Raw genomic sequence first — 18,566 nt, forward strand, 5'->3', positions numbered from 1 at the left:
GGCCAAAAAGCAGCCTTCGGAAGGACTGAGAACCCATCCCATGAGGTATAGAGCTGCTACCACTGTATTGGCAAGCAGAGTGCTTGTCTTTGGCATCTGTCCGGCTGTGACGTGGGTGTTGATGCATATGTTCGTAACGCATTACTACTTTAACTGCCAGGTACGACATGAGGGACATTTTGCATGTTTGGTCCTGCAGGATATTTTGTTCTGAGTCCACTCCGCAAAGCCTCCATCTTTGGGAGGCATTGCTTTGGATCTATCCTTAAAAGTGAGAAACCTGTGGTCATAAGAATCCTTTAGAAGAGCAATTTACTTACATTCTGTAACCCTTTTTCTAGCATTTACTTTAACCGCAGATGCTTCCCTGCCTCCCACTTCCCTGTTTTGCGAAGTGGTCTCTTACTTTCTAAAAACGTCCCTAATTAAATATCTTCACACTAGTGCATCCAATTGTTCCCTCCCATGTCTAAGGATGTGGAAAGTGTCAATAAAGAAACTGATGTCTCAGTAAAGGGTTAGCATTTACCTATGGTTGTGCTTTGTCACTTCCAAGAACGAAGTCAGTGCAGAGCCCCAGAGTGCCACCTAGTGGAACACAAAAGCACTGAAATGAAATCTTAAAGATCCAGTGTGGTACTTGGGGAAAATTCTAAAGGTGGGAAATCTGTGGTTCGATAGAGTGTCCATCAGAAAGAGTATTAACAAAGGTGAGTAACTTGTTTGTTTGCACTCTGAGGTGGCCCATCACTCTTGTCCAACTGCGTTGGTCTAGTCCCTCCAACCAATCACTGTATTTTACACCTTTCATGTCCGGTCTCTTTCCATTGGCTTCCTATGTCCAATTTCTTTTATCTTATCAACATCTCTTCTTGTAGGTCTGCCCTTGCCTGTCCCACCCTTGTCCAACCTTTTCAATCCAGTGTAGACCTCCCCAGTACTGGGCTACGTGTTGAAACTCTAAATATCCATATGTTGACGAGGTATCTGTTAAAATAAGTCAAAGCATGTTGGCACAGTGATCATTTAAGGAGCAGTGGGTCTGAACAATTCGCTTGAGTATGATTCTCAATGCTTTCAAGAAAACAAATAGATTGAAACATACAATTAAAGCGAAAACTGGAGCATGCATTAAGTGCAATCATTGACGACTTGTGCATAAAGAATAATACTATGAAATATGTGTACTTCTGTTTGCTACATATTGTTTTTTTAGTTGTACTGTAATGCTAATCTTCGCACTTAGGATTTATTTGTCTGCAATCAAATCTCTCACATGCTTTCCCGCCGAGCTTTATGTTACAATAAACAGTGGTTGCTACTCCCAGAGCAAGAGGAGGTAACTGCATTACTATCTTGAACAAAGTGTACCATGCAAATCTTTTAAATCCTGCCTATGCACCTTAAACCCTGAATTCCATGTTTTTTCTTTTTCTAGCCAAAACTTTTGGCCAAGGAGCTGCTTGACCTCGTAGCCTCGCATTTTAATCTGAAAGAGAAAGAATACTTTGGGATCGCGTTCACAGATGAAACGTGAGTATTGTGCTAAAGCATACCCTGCGAGAAAAGCTAGCAGTCTTATAGTTTTGATGCAGACTTAGTTATGTTCAGTCTCAAGTGATTTTTCAAGATTTCATGTAGTTCTTATTCAGAAAAAAGTAATTGAAGTACTTGTGTTATTTTTACCTGGATAACTCTCGTTTGATATGTAGCAAATGTGAATATCATACCACGGACACTCGTCATGCACTATGCCTGATCTTGTGGAACGACATATACATATTGATTAATGCAGAACTCTGAGGCTGAATCATAGAGAAAACACGTTTGTAAACCTCAGCTTATAATGTGATAACCCTGTCAGGCGAGTAGGCGATACACCACCCTTCAGCCCACCAAACCAAGCTCCCACATCCAATGAAAGTTCCAGATAAAGGTCCCTGACAAATGTGGAGCTGAAGCCTTGACAAGCCTGCTGCTCGGCTGTGTTAAATGTAAATTGAACTTTCCCTCCAGATATTTATTTTAATTTTTCAGTTTTATATTGCGCGAAAAAGACCCAGAGAAGCGCTTTATATGAGATCAGTTTTCCAGGGTATGCAAGCAGTTTACATGAGAACACTACTAGCTAAATATTACATTTATACAGAAAAACGCATGATAAAAATAAGACATTGGCAGTAAAAACGATTACAATATTACTAGGATAACCTCATTTTAGTGAAGGAAAATGTGTTAATTTGTAAATAAGATATTGTGAGAGAAAGTGCCATGCTCCGGTTGTTAACTGGAAGAATATGAGAACTCCAGTATGACGCTGATCTCTGCAAGAAAATGTCAGCCTCCTGAACAGAGGTAAATGGTTACTTCAGTAGTGTGAAATACGTTTTCCCAGCATAGTAAAGTGTCAGGGCATCCAGAAGTACAGTCCGCCTTAGGAATGCCCGTGGTTGAGTCTCCCACTCAGCTTTTCCCCTACTCACCCCTCAACTTCTGCATCTGAACTTGAGGATGTGAGCAGGGGTCGCATGCACAGACCCACTGAGCACTACACCGGTCTAAAACAAAACCTCCAAATGGAGGGCTGCCAGCTGCATTGAAGTGCTTAGAACAATTTCCCCAGGCCGATTGTCAAGCAAATGCCTTTATAGTAATTGAAGTCATTGATAAGAGAGCCTGCCTCTCATCATTAAAGCATCTAGGTCGAAGTGCAAAAGTATTTACTTTTATTTTCCAGGATATTGCATCCTTCAGTAGCAACCTGTTTGTCTCCCCCTCTCTTGTGTTCATGTTGCTTAATTTACTTCAGAGGGTGTTGAATAAATGGATTATTTTAATTTCGTAGACACTTCATGTGTCCTGGCATTTTTTGTTTATTGGTTTGTTTAGGGGTTCAGCTGTTTGTTGTTGGGGGTGTTGCCATCCAGAATGTACTTGTTGCTCTCACTTGAGATAATATCTTTCTGTATTTTTTCTTGTGTTCAGACTACAATGCATTTGAATATTTCTGCTCGTTCGGAACCGCTTCTGTTGACAACTTCGCATTTGTCCCAGATTTGATGCACTCTGCTGCTCGTTTGTTTGTGAATTTTCTGATTGGGTATGTCCTCGAGGCTTAGTTTCCATGTCCACACCCCGTGGTGTTGAGGTAAAGAGCGATAACGCAGCAGTCGCAAGCTTTTCCTTTAAAGTTTTGTTTTTTCTATTTTTACACAAACCTGGCTGTATTCCGTCCTTAAAGGTTCAAGTTAGTGGTAGTAAAGGACAACTTCACTTACAATTCACCAGTATATTCACATCACAGATTCATCACTTCAGGGCTGCTGCGAATTGCTTTGTTGTGTGCTGTGTGAAAAATTCTTGACTTACAATATGAAAACTCTGATGCTGCTTTTGACCTGCATCAGCCACGGGGGTTCAGTCACTGCGATACCCAAGAATTGGGGGTTTCTTTACTGTGTTTAAGAGCTCTATTAAGTTGTTTCCCTCCAGGTCCCTCCACCATTGTTTAATTGAATTTCTATTTAAGTAAGTCATTTCTGCATGTGGATTGGTAATGTGTCCATTTACTGAGCTGAAGGTATGTTAGCTTCTCTGTTATCTTGACCATCTTGATTCTTCTCTGTGGTCTCACTTTGTGTTTGAACCTCTTTGTTTTCTTGCACTCTTTTGTTGCTATTTTCTATTTTGGTAGGCTGTGGATTCAATTGTTTGGGCATTCTCCTTTTTAGTGTTGTTGAATTTGTGGCTGGGGTAATCCTCTCTTTGTTTCCGTAGTCACTGGTCAGTATTAGGAGTTTGGTTGTTATTTTGGCTCAGTGCTTCGTAAGGTATCTTTGTGGATAGCCCAGTACGGTTCTCCTCTTAGCCTGCTTATTCTGTAACTGAGAGGGGATTGGTTGTATTCCCCTTCATGTAGGGGAGCTGATGGGTATTTAAATGATGCGTGTCTGCTTATCGTATCTATGAGATGTTTTCTAAACTTAGGTTTCTTGGAAAACAGATTCCCCTCCTACTACTCCACATTTGTAGATCTTGAACTTCTGTTTCAGTTCCAATTTACTGTTGTGTCTGGGTGTCCTACAAATATTCCTAGGACTGTGCTGTTCTGATGGGCATTTTCCTAAAGATGTTTACTACTGTCGATGAAAGGATTACAATGCTACTCTCACGTTATAGAGTTCGGAGATGGCTTTGCTCTTCTTTATTATTTATGTTGCTAAGCTATTCTTGCACTAAATCCCTTCATGGAAGAGGTCAAAAATTATTTGTGTCTTTCAACATATTCATTCTATGTCTTCTTATTTCTTGTGGCTTTGTTGTTGTTTCCTTATTTATGTCTCTAGTTTCTTCGGCCTGTGTATGTGATGGTCTGCTTTGGGTTACTAACACTAGATCTAGAGGTGTCTTGCTGCTTTATGGTATCCTTAGACGTCCATCTGGACAGTTACCATTAAAATCTGTTAGTAATGTTTTTGTCCTGCTTGAACTGTTCACATCCTGGGTGTCCTCTACTGGTGCTTTTTTACGTACTGCTGTTTTTTTCTACTTTGAGTATATTTTTATTCTGGATATTTTATTGATATTAATTTGTTTGTACTTGCATATTGTCCGCCTGTGTACTCCGCTTTGTCTTGTTCATTAGATTCCACATTGGTTCCTGTTGTTGTGTTTCTGTGCTGACGCATCCTTTTCTCGTTTATGGGGCTTCTGGGGCTTGAGCATGTTTAGAATTTTTGCTTCATCTTTGAACTCTTTTTGTGTTTCTAGTCATGGTATCTCCTAGCTGTTGTTTGGTGCTGGTTGTTGTTTCTTTGAATTGTGGTGAAGCACCAATCCAGTTTTTGTTGCCTCAACTTTCTGTTTTTCGGTGAGCACAATCCAGAATAACACAATGTCATTCAATCACTTGTAGCTTCATTTCACCCATTGTTTTGTGCGACCTCTGGGAATTTCGTTTCTAACTTGTTGAGGCAGATTTCAATCCACATGGCTATTACTGTCCTCAAGTTATTTCATTGTGGACAGCATTCGCGTTCGGTCCGCTTCCTCTCTTATTCTTAAATTCTTGTGTGTTCCAGGTTAGACTGAGTTATTAGCTTTGCTCCAAGCATCCCTGTAAATAAAATAGTTTGGTGTCCATGAGCTTGGGTACCGGGTGTAGTCCATGCCTTTTCTCTATTTCTATGGATTGCTCATGTTTCATTTGTCTTGAAAATTTAGACTTGTGGCTTCCTCATAGATTGTGTGTATGGTTGCAGAATTATTGTCCCCATTTTGTTCCCTGTGATATAATTTTATTTCATTTTTCCTTTAGACGTCTGCACCACTTTTATTGAATCTCTCATTTTAGTGTTCAAGTTACTCATTACTATAAATGTTCAACCTGGAAGGCGCTAGGTGAAGGAAAGGAGCAGTTAATGCATGCTTAAGATCAGATTCAGTGTCTTCGCATCCTGCCAGTACTGTATGTTTTGCATGTTCCTAAACCTGCCCAGTAATGGGATTACTGCAGATGTGTGTGCTGGAATGTGGTCTCTGGTTTTAAGGAAAGACAGACAGGACGAGTAGAGTGATTTATGGAGCAAGGCTTACTGGTGGCAGGGAGTTATTGATCTCGACCAATGTAAGTCACAGACATGGATATAAGGGTCAGTAAAACGTTGCCCTAGAATAGAAAGGTCGCAGTGTACAGAGAATCAAAACGAAAGTATGGGAGATAATGCGAGATCAACAGAGCTCACTGCTTAAAAGGATAGAGTTTGTGAATAATCCGTTGCACTGTGAAAGCCTCTCTTCAAGAGTTAATTTTCTAGTGCGACAGAGTGAAGACTGAATGTCCTAAAGTAAGGCATGCTGAGAGTTTAACTTCCTCACTTCACTGCATCAGAGATGGGAGGCGGGCGGTGTGGCGGGAGGGCAGCCACTTCCGGATAATGCTGCCCTTACCTGCTTGTTTAGCAATGTCACATGTTTAAAGTAAATGGCTCTCACAAAATGCATGGCTGACAAAAACGTGTGTCATGTGTTTGGATGATGCAGGTGAATCCTGGCCCTGTCCTATTTGCTTGATGGGTATGCGCAGTCGGGCCATAGCTGCTATGGGCATGATTTAGGGTTTAGCGAATGCTGCACCACCACAAATGTGACAAACATCCCACCCGCCTTAGGAAAGGTTCCACAGGATGCAATGCGCTAATAATAAAGGGGTCGAGATATCTGTCACATACGTGACGGAGTAAGCCGTCCACCAAGCTCTAGCTTGCATCTCTCCATTTCAGGGACTGAGCTCTTCAGTTTCCCTCCCCTGTCAGTAACAACTCATTATAAGTTCGGACCGAGTTTACTGCAGCTAGGATTTTGTTTCATGCGCATATAAATCAGACCCTGTAATTCTGCTCAACATATGCAGGGGTTTTCCTTAGGCCCCTCCCACTTTTACAAGTGATTTGTCGATAGTCCAAGCGTTTTACAGCTTTCATCATCCTGTAAAAAATTTACTTTTCTACTGAAAATCAATCTACAGAAAAACAGCATTGAAACTAAGTTATAGAAGCGTAATCATAAAATGTAATAATTGCCAATAAAATAAACTGAGTGCTGTACCCAGTTGTGTGCCTCGTTTGCATTCTATAACTTGCTCTCCCGGCAGCCCTGCTGAAAGGCTGATATAAGCCAATGAACAGCAGCGAGACGTACAGGAGGGTCTTGTTCAGCGACTCCACTGCCACCTACTATGAGCGAAAGCCATTAGGTGGCCTCTCCGTATGGTGAGCTAAAGCTCTTGATTCGGACATTAAGAACATTTAACACTAGTGTGCAGTGTGGTAAAACCAAATTTCTTCCTAATTTTTAAAATGTTCCTAAAAAAACAACAATCAATGCCACTCTTCTGTCTATGATTGACTATTATATTCTGAGCAGGTAAGAGACAGTCTTGTTCCAGTGCCTCCCTGTTCATCCCAGACATACTCCAGCAAATCAGAGGAGGCAGGTTCAGCTTTCCTGCTGGCAGTAAACTGTAGACGTTTGAGGAGCCTTGGAGCAAGGACATTGGATTAGTTTATTTTGCAATGATGGTCCGGGGGAATTGCCAGAATAAGACCGATCATAAGAGAAATGTCTAGTGCTCAATACCAACCTTTCGCCCTCTGCCCTGGCTGCAGGCATTCGCAGCTTAGAAAGATGATGGAAGTGTGACAGAAAGCAACAAAGTTACTCACATTAACTCACAAGGTAGGCCCAGAGTGTGAGCTGGAACGAGAGCTCTGGTCTCCTCGATACAGAGTTGATTCATGGCCAGTGGGTACATTTCAGAGAAAACTCGTGGATGTTGTGGGTCAAGCAGAAAAGAAAGTACGGTGGAAGCTGAGGAACTACCACTATTTAAAAACTGATGTTTGTGAGACCCCAAAGCTATCTGAGATGCTGGCTGAGACAGATTCACCCGTAGAAAACTACAGGAGACACCTTGGGACCAGATACACTAGGACAGGCTGAAAATGCCATTGAGCGGCACGGAATAAAAGCTGCTTTTTTAACTTCAGTGACAAAATATAAAATGCCAGTGAGTACACATCTTTGCTTTTCAGACTGTGTTATGGCTGTGCTCGGGGTGTATTACTTGCAACATGTAACCTGTACAGTTCTTTTCTGCAGCGCAAGTCACAAGAGTTGAGCACTGGCCTTTGGGGTCATGCCCATAGGCTAGTTTGAGGATTAAGATTAGTTAAGAGTTTCGGTTCAGCACTTAGGTTCAGGTTTACTTTTTCTAGGCTAGGGTTGGTTTACAGGGGAGCAATAGGTCTAGGTTGAAAGCTAAGGTGTGTCATCTCATTGAAGGACTGGGGGTTGGCGCAAAGTTAACCTGGGAGTTGGGTTGTTTAGCCCTGTGTGACCTTGCAGGATTGCAGTGGCTTAGGTCTTTATTTTCGATTTCATTACATTTCTGGCTCCCGTGTTCCCTGCCATTTGTATGATGTTGGGGTTTGCATTTTCTTGGATTTTCTCCTTGATTTAATACTTTAGCACCAAGAATGACTTGTGCACTGCTTCTTGTAGAGCATGGACGTATAGTGTACAGCAGTTTCTGGTGAACTTGTATGGTTCCTACATCTTGGTCAACTTGGCTTTCGATGGTGAGTGAGGGTTTGAATTTGCATCTCAGCTGTATCACTTTTACCTGGAGGCGGTGAGAATGCCTGTGGCCATCAAGGAAGGGTAGCTTCATGGTGTGGGTTAACCAGCATCATGTGCTTCATATGTTCATCTTTCAGCCTCTATACATTCTTCCCTCCTACACGAGGTACTTGTAGATTTTGAGATGTTTCCCCGGGTTTTGAAATATTAAGGCTGGGATTCATCAAAGAAGGATTAGGGAAGGATACAAATTGTGTGCTTTAATATTATACATCATTTTCCTTTGCCTGAAGTGCATTGCTACCAATTTTAATCCGCCTTTAGCAGATGTGTTTGCAGAAAACGTCATGGATAACACGAGGCCCGCAGGGATCCGCGTGCCTAGGAGAGTGGGATTTGACATGTTTTGATGAAACCTGGGATCAGAAGTCATCAAATCCACCCTCCTGGGCAAGCAGAAAGCACTTTACAGCTTAAGAGCGTTGGAAATGTGATGTGCTAACTGCTGTACCCGAGCACTTGTTAACCTATTATATGAACTGCAGTAATTTATGTTGACCTATCAAGTGACATATACATACCATGTGCTATTAAATAAGTGACTTCAGGTATTTATACTGAAAGGAAAGCCACAGTTACTCTGTGGCCACTTTAATAACAGCAGTGCAGTGCACCTTGAATTGCTGCAGGCGCCTCCCGCAGAAGGTATGGCAGAGACGAAGTAATCGAACAGGTACTGCAAAGGCTGCAAGGTATAGCTGTCGAGAAAGCACTAAAATGGAAGTGTTTTCCTCTTATAAAGAGTGTGCAAGAAAACATTCAATTGCTGGCTGGTAGGAACACTCCTTATGTATACATCTGCTGTAAAGATGTGTGTACAATTTTCAGGGCAGAGTTCAGATTTTGGATGGTACGTGCAGCCTTTCATCTGTTGTGTGTGAAAATATCAAATACCATTCATTCGATTTAAAGAGGTTTATTAGTTTACATCTCTATGAAACTGGACCCCTGGACTAGCAAGCTTTATTTCTCTTAACTGACTGTTGCAAGTGTCCCTTTTTGCATTATTATCCCCATACTTTTTGCCTCTGACCTACTGTTTCTGACTGTGTGCTGCATTACGATTTTGCTGGTTTTAGAACTCTGGGCACTTTACCACTGCTGACCAGTGCTAAAGTACAAGTGCCTGCTGTCTAAATTGTACTGGTGATTGGGTCATGCATGATTGGCATATTTGATTTACTAGTACATCCCTAGTATGGTGTACCATGTGTGCCCAGGGCCTGTAAATCAAATGCTACCAGTGGGCCTGCAGCACTGATTGTGCCAACCACATAAGTAGCCCTGAAAACATGTCTCAGGCCTGCTATTGCAGTGCCTGTGTGTGTTGTTTTACACCGCTGTGTCCACCTGGCAAGTGCACCCACTTGCCTGGCCCAAACCTTCCCTTTTACTACATATGTCACTCCTAAGGTAGGCCCAAGGCAGCCCGATGGGCAGGGTGCAGTGTATTTAAGAGGTAGGACACATACTGGTGTGCTTTTCATGCCCTGATAGTGAAATACTGCTAAATTCGGTGTTCACTGTTACAAGGACTAACATGGGGATTGACTTGAAATCTCTTAAGTGTAATTTCCTGTTGGGGTCTCTAAACTCACAATTTAAAAATACATCTTTTGGTGAAGTTGGTTTTTAAATTGTAAGTTTTAAAATGGCACTTTTCGAAAGTGTGCATGTTCTTGACAATTCTGTTCATCTGCCTGGCTGTGGAATAAACGTTTGGTCAGGATGACAGTTGGCCCATTTGTGAATTCACTCCAGACAGTTACACAAAAGGAGCTGAGGTGTGCCCTGCATATCCTAATGGGTCTTCCTAAGCTAGAGCAGTTGGAGGAGCTGAGACTTGCACCTGATAGGGCTGTGCCTGTCCTTACACAAAGCAGCCTCCACCTCCTGAATTGTGTCTTCGGCCAGGGTCAGGGCAGGAAAGGCAGGGCCTTATGCACTACAGAGACTTTTCTTTGAAGTTTTCATACTTCAAAGACAGAAATGGGTATAAGTACTGGACCTCTGACCCCACAAAGTTAGAACACTTCTGGACTGAGGACATTCTGCCAGGAATAAGAGCTGGATGCTGTAGAAGGGACTGCCACTTTGCCTGTTGCTTTGCTGTGCTGGCCTGTGGCCTGCTGCTTAGTGCTTCTGTCCTGGGAGTGAAAGGACTGGACTTTGCTTTCTACATCCTGCTTCTAAAGGTTTTCCAAGGGCTTGAACTGAGCTTGCCTCCTGTTAAGAAGTCTCAGGGATATCAGCAACTTCATCTGCCAGCACCTGTGCTCTCTTGCTGAGAGTACTGACTTGTTGAGTGGTGCCAAATTCAGTTCCTAGATCCTTGGGAGAGAGCTCTGGTGCAGCCAAGAAGAAACCAAGTACATCAACTCCAAAGTGACTTTGGAACCGGGTCTGCTGTCCGTCTCCACGCTGTTGCCTCCACCAGAGCCATGGTGTCTGCTAAGTGTAATGACCACAACTGACGCCGATGGCCCATTGCTGCCACAGTGACACTAAACTCCCTCCACAGCATGAATCCTGAGTGCCGTGTTACCAACATCCATGACTCCCGACTCCAACTCTGTCACCCCACCTGTGCCCATCTTGACCTGCTGGATTCCTCGACCCCACCGAGTTGTAAGGAAACAACGCCACATCATCCACAGCATATCATCTCCCCTGCAGCCGTAAGGAGTGAATGCCCCACCTCCCCTGCCTAGCAGTACTGAACTCACGCCTCACCTATCTGGTAGCAGTAAGGAACCGATACCTCTCCCTGGCTCCAGTGACGCCTCACCTCCTTGACTCTGTTTCCTCATCGTTTTCCAAGGTAGTGTACCTGGCGCCCTGCAGCTCCGTGACCGGCCTGCACTCCCTCGCGAGTGACGTTGGCGTGTTAGGAACGACTCTTTCAAGATGCCGTAATAGCCCCAGTTGGAGCTATTGTGCTATCCTATACTAAGATTTAATCTTTGAAAATGTGTACCTTTACTTGTGTATGTTGGATTTTTGTTGCTTTATCCTTGTTTTACTCAGATACATTTTGGCTATTTTTCTAACTGGGGAGGGGTACTTTTGTGGTGTTGTCACTGTGTTGGGGTGTTGTGTGGTGTGTGTACAAATACTTTACACATTGCCTCTGAGGTAAGCCTGACTGCTCATGCCAAGCTTCCAAAGAGGTGAGCAGGGGTTATCTTAGCTGTGTGGCTCCCATATCCTGACTAGAGTGAGGGTCCCCACTTGGACAGGGTGCAAACCACTGTCAACTAGAGACCCCATTTCTAACACTGACCTATGCAAACAATATTGATAGACAGATGTAGATGCTGGCATCAGAAGAAAGGTATTAATGAAAGAAGATGTAGTGAGAAATTCATTCTTTATGGGTAATTCATAACCTCAGTAGCAATGCTAGCATCATGTAGTTGTGTACATTTTAGTTTCATGGGTAGCGCCTGGACTCCTGGAGTTTTGTTTGTGTACAGAGCACGACTCAAGCAACAATATGACAGAGCTCTGTACACAATGGGATTTATCCTGTGTCTAACTCAGCTTTAAATAGAATAATATTAAAATGTAAGATCCAATGTGAGCCATAAGTCGCATCTCTCCTGTTAGAATCTGGTTAGGAATCACAACATTTTTCCAGCTGCTCCATGGCTTGGCCTGCTGTAGGTTACATATTTTGCTGGAATAGCAGAATCATCTGTCCTAAAAAAGCTTTCCAATGTACACTTAATTGAAGCAGTTTCTGACCTTCCACCAGCTCCTTTGGAATTCCCTGCATCTTAGCTATTTCTTTCCCTATTGGCCTCAGCCACCACATCGTTGTTCTGGGTAATGTTTCTGGCTCCTAATGATAGGTTTATTATGTTTAAGTTCCAAAAAAAGCCGGAGTGTGACAAGAACGGCTTTGTGCTGTCAGGTGAATATTCCCAGCTCTGGGTTCAGTTTTTATGACAGTAGTTTTGTAACTGGGGTTATTTAAAATGAAACCGTGAATGTGCTTTCCACAAATGCAGAAGCCAGTTTTATTTGAAAAATGTGTAGTGTGTACAAAATTTAAAAAAAGCTAAAATCCGTTGTCTTAATTGTGTTCATCTAAAATCTTTTAAGTGTGATGAAAAACCACTGGACCCCTGATATTTTACATCAATCATAAATATCCAACATATTAAATGCTTTTTAACATTTTATATAAAAAATACAGAATCTGCTGAGTTAAAGCAGAAACAATTTGACAAAAAGATACTTCTCTCAAGAATACCAACACATTTACATTAAATTAAGGGGATCCCCAAGTCGCATGCGCCAAAGATGTAAGGGTCTTGGAGATGGCCCCGAATGCACTTTAACTTCTGATAACATCACAGGAACGGAAGTCATTCTTCCTTTGACCCCAACAGCTGAGATGTTGGTCAGTTTTTGCTATCATTCTATATGAATAACTCAAGGCGGAAGTACCCCATTGTAACACACAGGAAGTACCACCGTGTTTCATATTGTATAAGGCTCTATAAAGAAAGAAACCCAAGGAAAAAAACTACAACCCCAAATATTATTTGTTATTTATGTCTGTGTTGTGCGGTGATCATGCATTTATCTTCTGGAAAGGCAACACTGAAATAAGGTAACAAACAGTGTTTGATAACTGGCACAAAAAAACAACTACTAAAACTGGCATACAGGCAGACCTCCTTTTGAAAAATCAGTAGCCATATGTAGTAACGCAAGGAAGTATGAAAACAGTTCCCGAGGTGGCAGGTAGCGACCTTGGGACCTATTGCTAGCCCTCAATGGGGGACCTCCTTAATTTCATAAAAGTTACAATATGTGATTCATTAATGCTGAGGTCAGCTTTGAGTCTCAAAGCAGCATTAATTAGTGCAGTTCACAAAATGATTAACTCTTGTAATAATATGGGCTTTGGCCTTATCATTGGTGAATAGCCCTCAAAGCATACACTGCATCACTAACAAAGGAGTCACGTGGGAGAGAGCAGGATTTTTATACAGTCTTCACAGGCTGTAGAAAGCTACAAACTCTCATTACTTGGAAGCTCTTTAGCAGTGCTGATTAAATACAGGAATTTAGAATGGGAACACACTGGAAAGTAATTCGATGGCAGTTTCAGTGACCATCAAGTGACAAGAACAGATGCATCACAACATTTTCTAGTACCTTTTTTAGGTTGAGCGCGCATCACTTTGACCTGATGTTAGTATTGTAGGCTTTTAACCACGTCCACCTCACGCCCATCACTTACATTTGTTCGTGGGCTTGCATTTCAAAACTCACTTGATGTCCTTGGTAAATGCTTTATGTTCGTTCCGCTTTGAGGCTGTTTTTTACCGCTTTGGGGACCTAGCATGTTACATGGATGATTACACAATTGCCAATATGCTTTACTGCGCGCTAACTCCTTTTTTTCTTTTGTCTTTGTCCTTCGCGCTCATGGCAGCCATAGCGCTTTGAAGTATCAAGCAGCACAAACTCGATCAGCAGTATTGGAGCATTTGGCATGCTCTCCTTCGCGCTCCATGGTGGACATGCCGCTTTGAAGTATGGTTCTATTTTGATACAACCTCTTTTTAAGACATATTTTCTGCTGCAGAAACCTTTCAGGAAGATAATCAGAAGGTGATCCAAGGTGTTTCAAAATGTATAAATTAGTGTAACAGCATCCCAGTGTTTGCAGTCTCAGCAAGAAAACAATGAACTGAACACCAGCCGCGCAGCGCCAAAATAGAACCTGACCATTAACAAGAGGAGATGGGATTTTTTGTCAGCGAGCACTTTTATGGTTTGCATTTTCTTGCGTTCGAGAATTAAACCTGATACATATCTAATAGGAAGCATATTACATGCTGTTAAAATAATTAAAGTATACTATTAACTCATTCTTCTGTAAGCTTTTTTTGTCTGGTCAAATTAGAAGGCAGCACAAAAGAATGACATTTTACCCTTGTGGTGATTGTTTAAATGTGGGTCGGTGGTCTGAGCTTGAATGCCATAATGGTCTTGTGGCTGCTCTGTGACCTCTGAAGGCAGTTGCTCAGTGCACTTCAGTACCACTGCTGTCAGAAACGGACAGTCCATTTTGACAGCGTGGGCAGAAATGACAGTAACTGAATGAGCTTCAATGCTATCTCGCCATACGCTTTGTGGTAGGGCTACCACAGCATACTTTTATTCTCACTGGCTGCATGTGCATTTACTGATTACAAAATATGCGGCAGGATTGACCAGTTTATGTGGCAAGAAAAGTCCATTTATCAATTTACAACAATAGCTCTAACTCAAGTAAATGTGAGACCCATTGAATTGCAAATGCTTGTTTAATTTGGATCTGCCCAGGCTACAGACTAAGGATTTTTAAACGATCTCATCCCAGAGGGTGTGGTGTAGCGGCCAAAGCTTCCAACTTTGGAAGTGGAGAACCAGGTTAGATTCTAAGCATCGGCTCTACATCCTGTGATTCTGGGCAAAGGACTTAATCTCGCCATGCCTACAAAAAACGAATGTGTCCTTGTGTAATGTAACTGGTTTCCATGTAAGGTGCTCCATTACCTTCCGGGTCAAGTTTGCACTATATAAAACTGCAAAAAGAAAATTTTGACATTCAACGCCATGATTTGTACTACATATCCAAGGGGCTGACTGTAGATTGTTGACACATTATCATTGGTTATTTGTACGAGAGAGGTCAAGTCAGATGGCAAGAAGTGGCTGGCAAAGGAATTCAAAATCTCAGTAACAGATCTTCAGGTGTACCTTCTACATCAATTTGTCCGAGAAAACATCTTTATAATTTTACTAAAGTTTGGTTACTGCTTGCCAACAAAACAAATAATTATTAGGTCAGTAGAGCCTATCTTTGATTCTAAATAATTTCTAGATTTTACTTTATTTTTTATGTACAATGGGATCATCCAAAACAAAAAAACAACTTGTGTGGGGACGGAGAAAGATCCTATGCATGGCTGCTGAAAGAGTCCATCCTTGCCTCGGGTTTATCATATCAAGCAGTAGATTTTCGAACCCACCTGAGGACACAGAACAATTGTGTGTGCACTGGAGGATTTGTGTAAGGTTAATTGAATCCCAGAGTGGCGCTAATTGTTCATTAGAGGCACACTGTTTGCACCCTTCTTATTAAGCTTAATTACCATCAGCTTGCTGGGCTGTTCAGGACTGACAGTGGTGATGATAAAGATTTTAGTCTCAAGACAGGCCTTTTTAGGGTCAAGCGCGCAAGCGCTCTTGCCTATTGTAATCTCTCTCTGGGCTTTTAACCACGCCCTCTACTGCTATTCATTCTTTGTTGTGCTTGTCTTAAATGCTTAATTTTTATTGGTGCATTTTGTGAAATGTCCCGCCTTTGTGTGCTGAGTTTCCTCCCAGGAGATTTCACTAAGTGAACATTTTTTTAGGCCATCACACTACGTCACGCTTCCTCCTGTTACAGCGTGTGATGGCCCCTCCTCTGGTTTCGGTTTTCCTTTCATCCCAGCCACGATCCTTTCTAGACATTCATGCAGGGAGCCAATAACTCTTGTGCTTACGCTCATGGCGGCCGTTGTGCTTCAAATTGACTTGCTTATGTCAACTGTTTTACTTTTCATTTTCAATGTATGTGGCAAGAAAAGTACAGTTAGGAATTTACAAAGCTAATAGCTCTAACTCAAGCAAGTGTGAGACCCTTAGTATTGCAAATGCTTGTTTTTTATCTGTCCTTGCTAGCGAGAGTCCCCTCTGGCCACTCCAACATTTTTCAGAATTGGTCTGTCAGTCTCCTACAACCTGGTTCTTCGGCCATTTATGTAGCTCAATGATGTTACATGTGTATACAGCTGTGCTCATAAAGGATGTATGTGGAGCGTATGTGATACAAGAGTTCAAAGCCACAATGGAATCCATTTTGCTATTTCTACATCCAAGGAGCATCGAAGATGGAGAGTTTGAGCGAGCCCAGACAGCCAATGTGAATTACAGTGCTCCTCCTAGACATTCCACATTTCATCTGTAAAGGACCAAACTTGTGGGTGTGGAGGACAGGAGATAGAGGAGACCTTTAAAGGCTAGCCCTTTCCTAGCCCATTGGATTCTGGCAGCACAAACCTACAAAGGTTAACATGTAGTTTAGCAAGACTGCCTCTCTCCCTTTTGTACCCTTAATATGTGGTTATCATGAAAGGAGACCCTCAGCTCCATCCTGCTTTACTGCGGGCACTTTGTAACAAATGCATTGGATGGGCCACTTTGAGTGGAATAAGTATAAAGGACCAGACCTTCCAGAACCACTTTGAGGTGACTTTTGAAATACCAACTACTCTCTGCCAATGTTATATGAAGTTGAAAAAGGAACTTCGAGCCAGTGTGCCAAGATTTCTGTACCAGAATCTGGTGTCTCCACAGCAATAGTGACTGAGAAAATCTGTGCTGCTCGTTTGGTGTGTTCATCACCTTTTCGGGGTTTGGACCTGACACCTTGGGACTTAGACCAGACAGCCAGAGGGGGCTTCGCCTCTGCTTTGAGGTAGATGAGCTGACAGACTACTGAGGAGGGCTTTTTAAGGTGGGCCTCCATGAGGGAGGCCCTGCATAGAAAGAGAGTGACAGCGAAGGAACCGAGGCAGGATGAGACATAAATGCCCCTTACAGCACAATATGAAGACTTGCACCACTCTGTTAGGGTGAGTTCCAGGAATCTCAAAGTATCCTCACAGTGGAGACAAACTGTGTAGCCCCGTGAATGGAAGGTGATAAATGTGAGTATGTTCATGTTCCATTGCGAACTCAAGCACCACAAAGGCAGAAATTGCTAGAAGAAACTGGATCACAGTCTGTGGTCCCACTGACTCAACAACCAGCGTGCCGAAGGAAAACCAGCGTCAAGTGAGAGGATTTCACCAGGACCCAAGTATCTACTGTTGCCACCAGGGTCAGGCCACTGCCTTGTTTGGATGCTGCATTTTATGACTGAGCCTGAGCACACGATCAACTTTCAAAATCTTCCAAACCATGAGCACTGCAAATCCACCACAGCCTCTTTAGCTGGCGCTGGCATTGCCTCCTTTTAACTGTTTCACTGTGCCGGCACAGTTCCCACTGCTCCTGCTCAAGCTGGCGGTGCCAGGGTGAAGCCACAGCCCTCTGGGCTCCATAGGTCACGCAGAGCCCAGCATGAGGCTCAGCACTGCTCCACTGAGCACCAGAGAACATCGGCTCCGCCTGTACTCTTCAATGAAAGACATTGTGAAACCCAGGCGAACCCCAAAGACCATCCTAAACAGAGAGGGAGTACAATGCAAGTGCCGGTCCTTGGCCAGGTCGACCTCCCCGAAGATTGTAATCCACTGGAGCGGTTTGGGTATTTTGCATGGTATTCAGAGAGTGCCCGATAGGAACAGCATGGGACGTCTCTCCAGTAGTCACTAAAGGTTGTTGGTACACCCAGTGTTTTTAACTCCTTTCAAAAGTATTGTGCACAGTATTATGTTGTCTGTGTTTCAGTAAATTAGTTCATTTTCAAAGACTAACTACTGGCTGGAGGTAGAGCTATTTATTGGCTTGTATTGTTAGTCTTATTGAGCGCTGAGTCTCTGAACCCACATTACCTCCCCGAGTAAGACTTGAACAGCTCATGTACTTCGTGCTCAGAATTGGGCTCAATAGAAAGGATGATCTCTCGGACAACAGTGGTAAAATACCCTGATTGTCACAATCTCAGCCCAGTAATCCCGGTCTGCCCTGGGACTCCTGAAAAAATCTCAGCAGCTGGATTCAGGAGATGACCATATCTGCTTTGTCTGGGGTCTGAGTTACTTAAAAATAAATTGGCTGTTTATTACGACAGATTTACACTCCCTGAAACTACCCTGGTAGAGAAACACCACAGTTACTGCTGACTAGGATACTGGCCTCTCTTCTTGCGGGATTGAACTAGATTTGTAGGGTTGAATTTCTCAATCGACACACAGCAGCCTATAAACATGCCTTATTTTGTGCTAAAAGGCCAAATTAATAAATGTTTTTCACTGTTTACTTTGGGTCTCCGTAATGGATCCAGCACTGAAGTGTGATTCTCATTAGACAAAAAAGAAAATACAAAATACTCAACTTTCAACAAATGTGTTAATTGGCAACATGCCTTTTTATCACACATAATAAAAAGAAAACATGTAGACTGGTATACTTCAACATGCTAGCAGCCAGAGATCTTCAGTTAATGAGTTGCTGAATCTCAGTATGAATGTCCGACTTTCTGAAAGAGATTCTTGTGACGGACGTAAAGCGAGACTACGATAGTGAGAGAATATTCCCGCGTGTCTGCTAAATACTGGAGGGTTTGTGGCATGTAAGCAAGTAATGTC

General features: G+C 42.7%; 1 protein-coding gene across 13 annotated transcripts in view; it reads left to right on the top strand.

Moving 5' to 3' along the window:
* The window catches only part of FRMD4A (FERM domain containing 4A), a 676,100-nt gene that overhangs the window by 429,605 nt on the left and 227,929 nt on the right, over positions 1-18,566 (top strand). For all 13 annotated transcript variants that reach the window (XM_069228743.1, XM_069228739.1, XM_069228737.1 and 10 more), the window contains exon 3: positions 1,439-1,533. In XM_069228743.1, coding sequence (XP_069084844.1) covers positions 1,439-1,533 — 95 coding nt within the window. The remainder of the gene's footprint in view (positions 1-1,438; positions 1,534-18,566) is intronic.

Source organism: Pleurodeles waltl, chromosome 4_1 (genome assembly GCF_031143425.1).
Source record: "Pleurodeles waltl isolate 20211129_DDA chromosome 4_1, aPleWal1.hap1.20221129, whole genome shotgun sequence".
Taxonomy (NCBI): Eukaryota; Metazoa; Chordata; class Amphibia; order Caudata; family Salamandridae; genus Pleurodeles; species Pleurodeles waltl.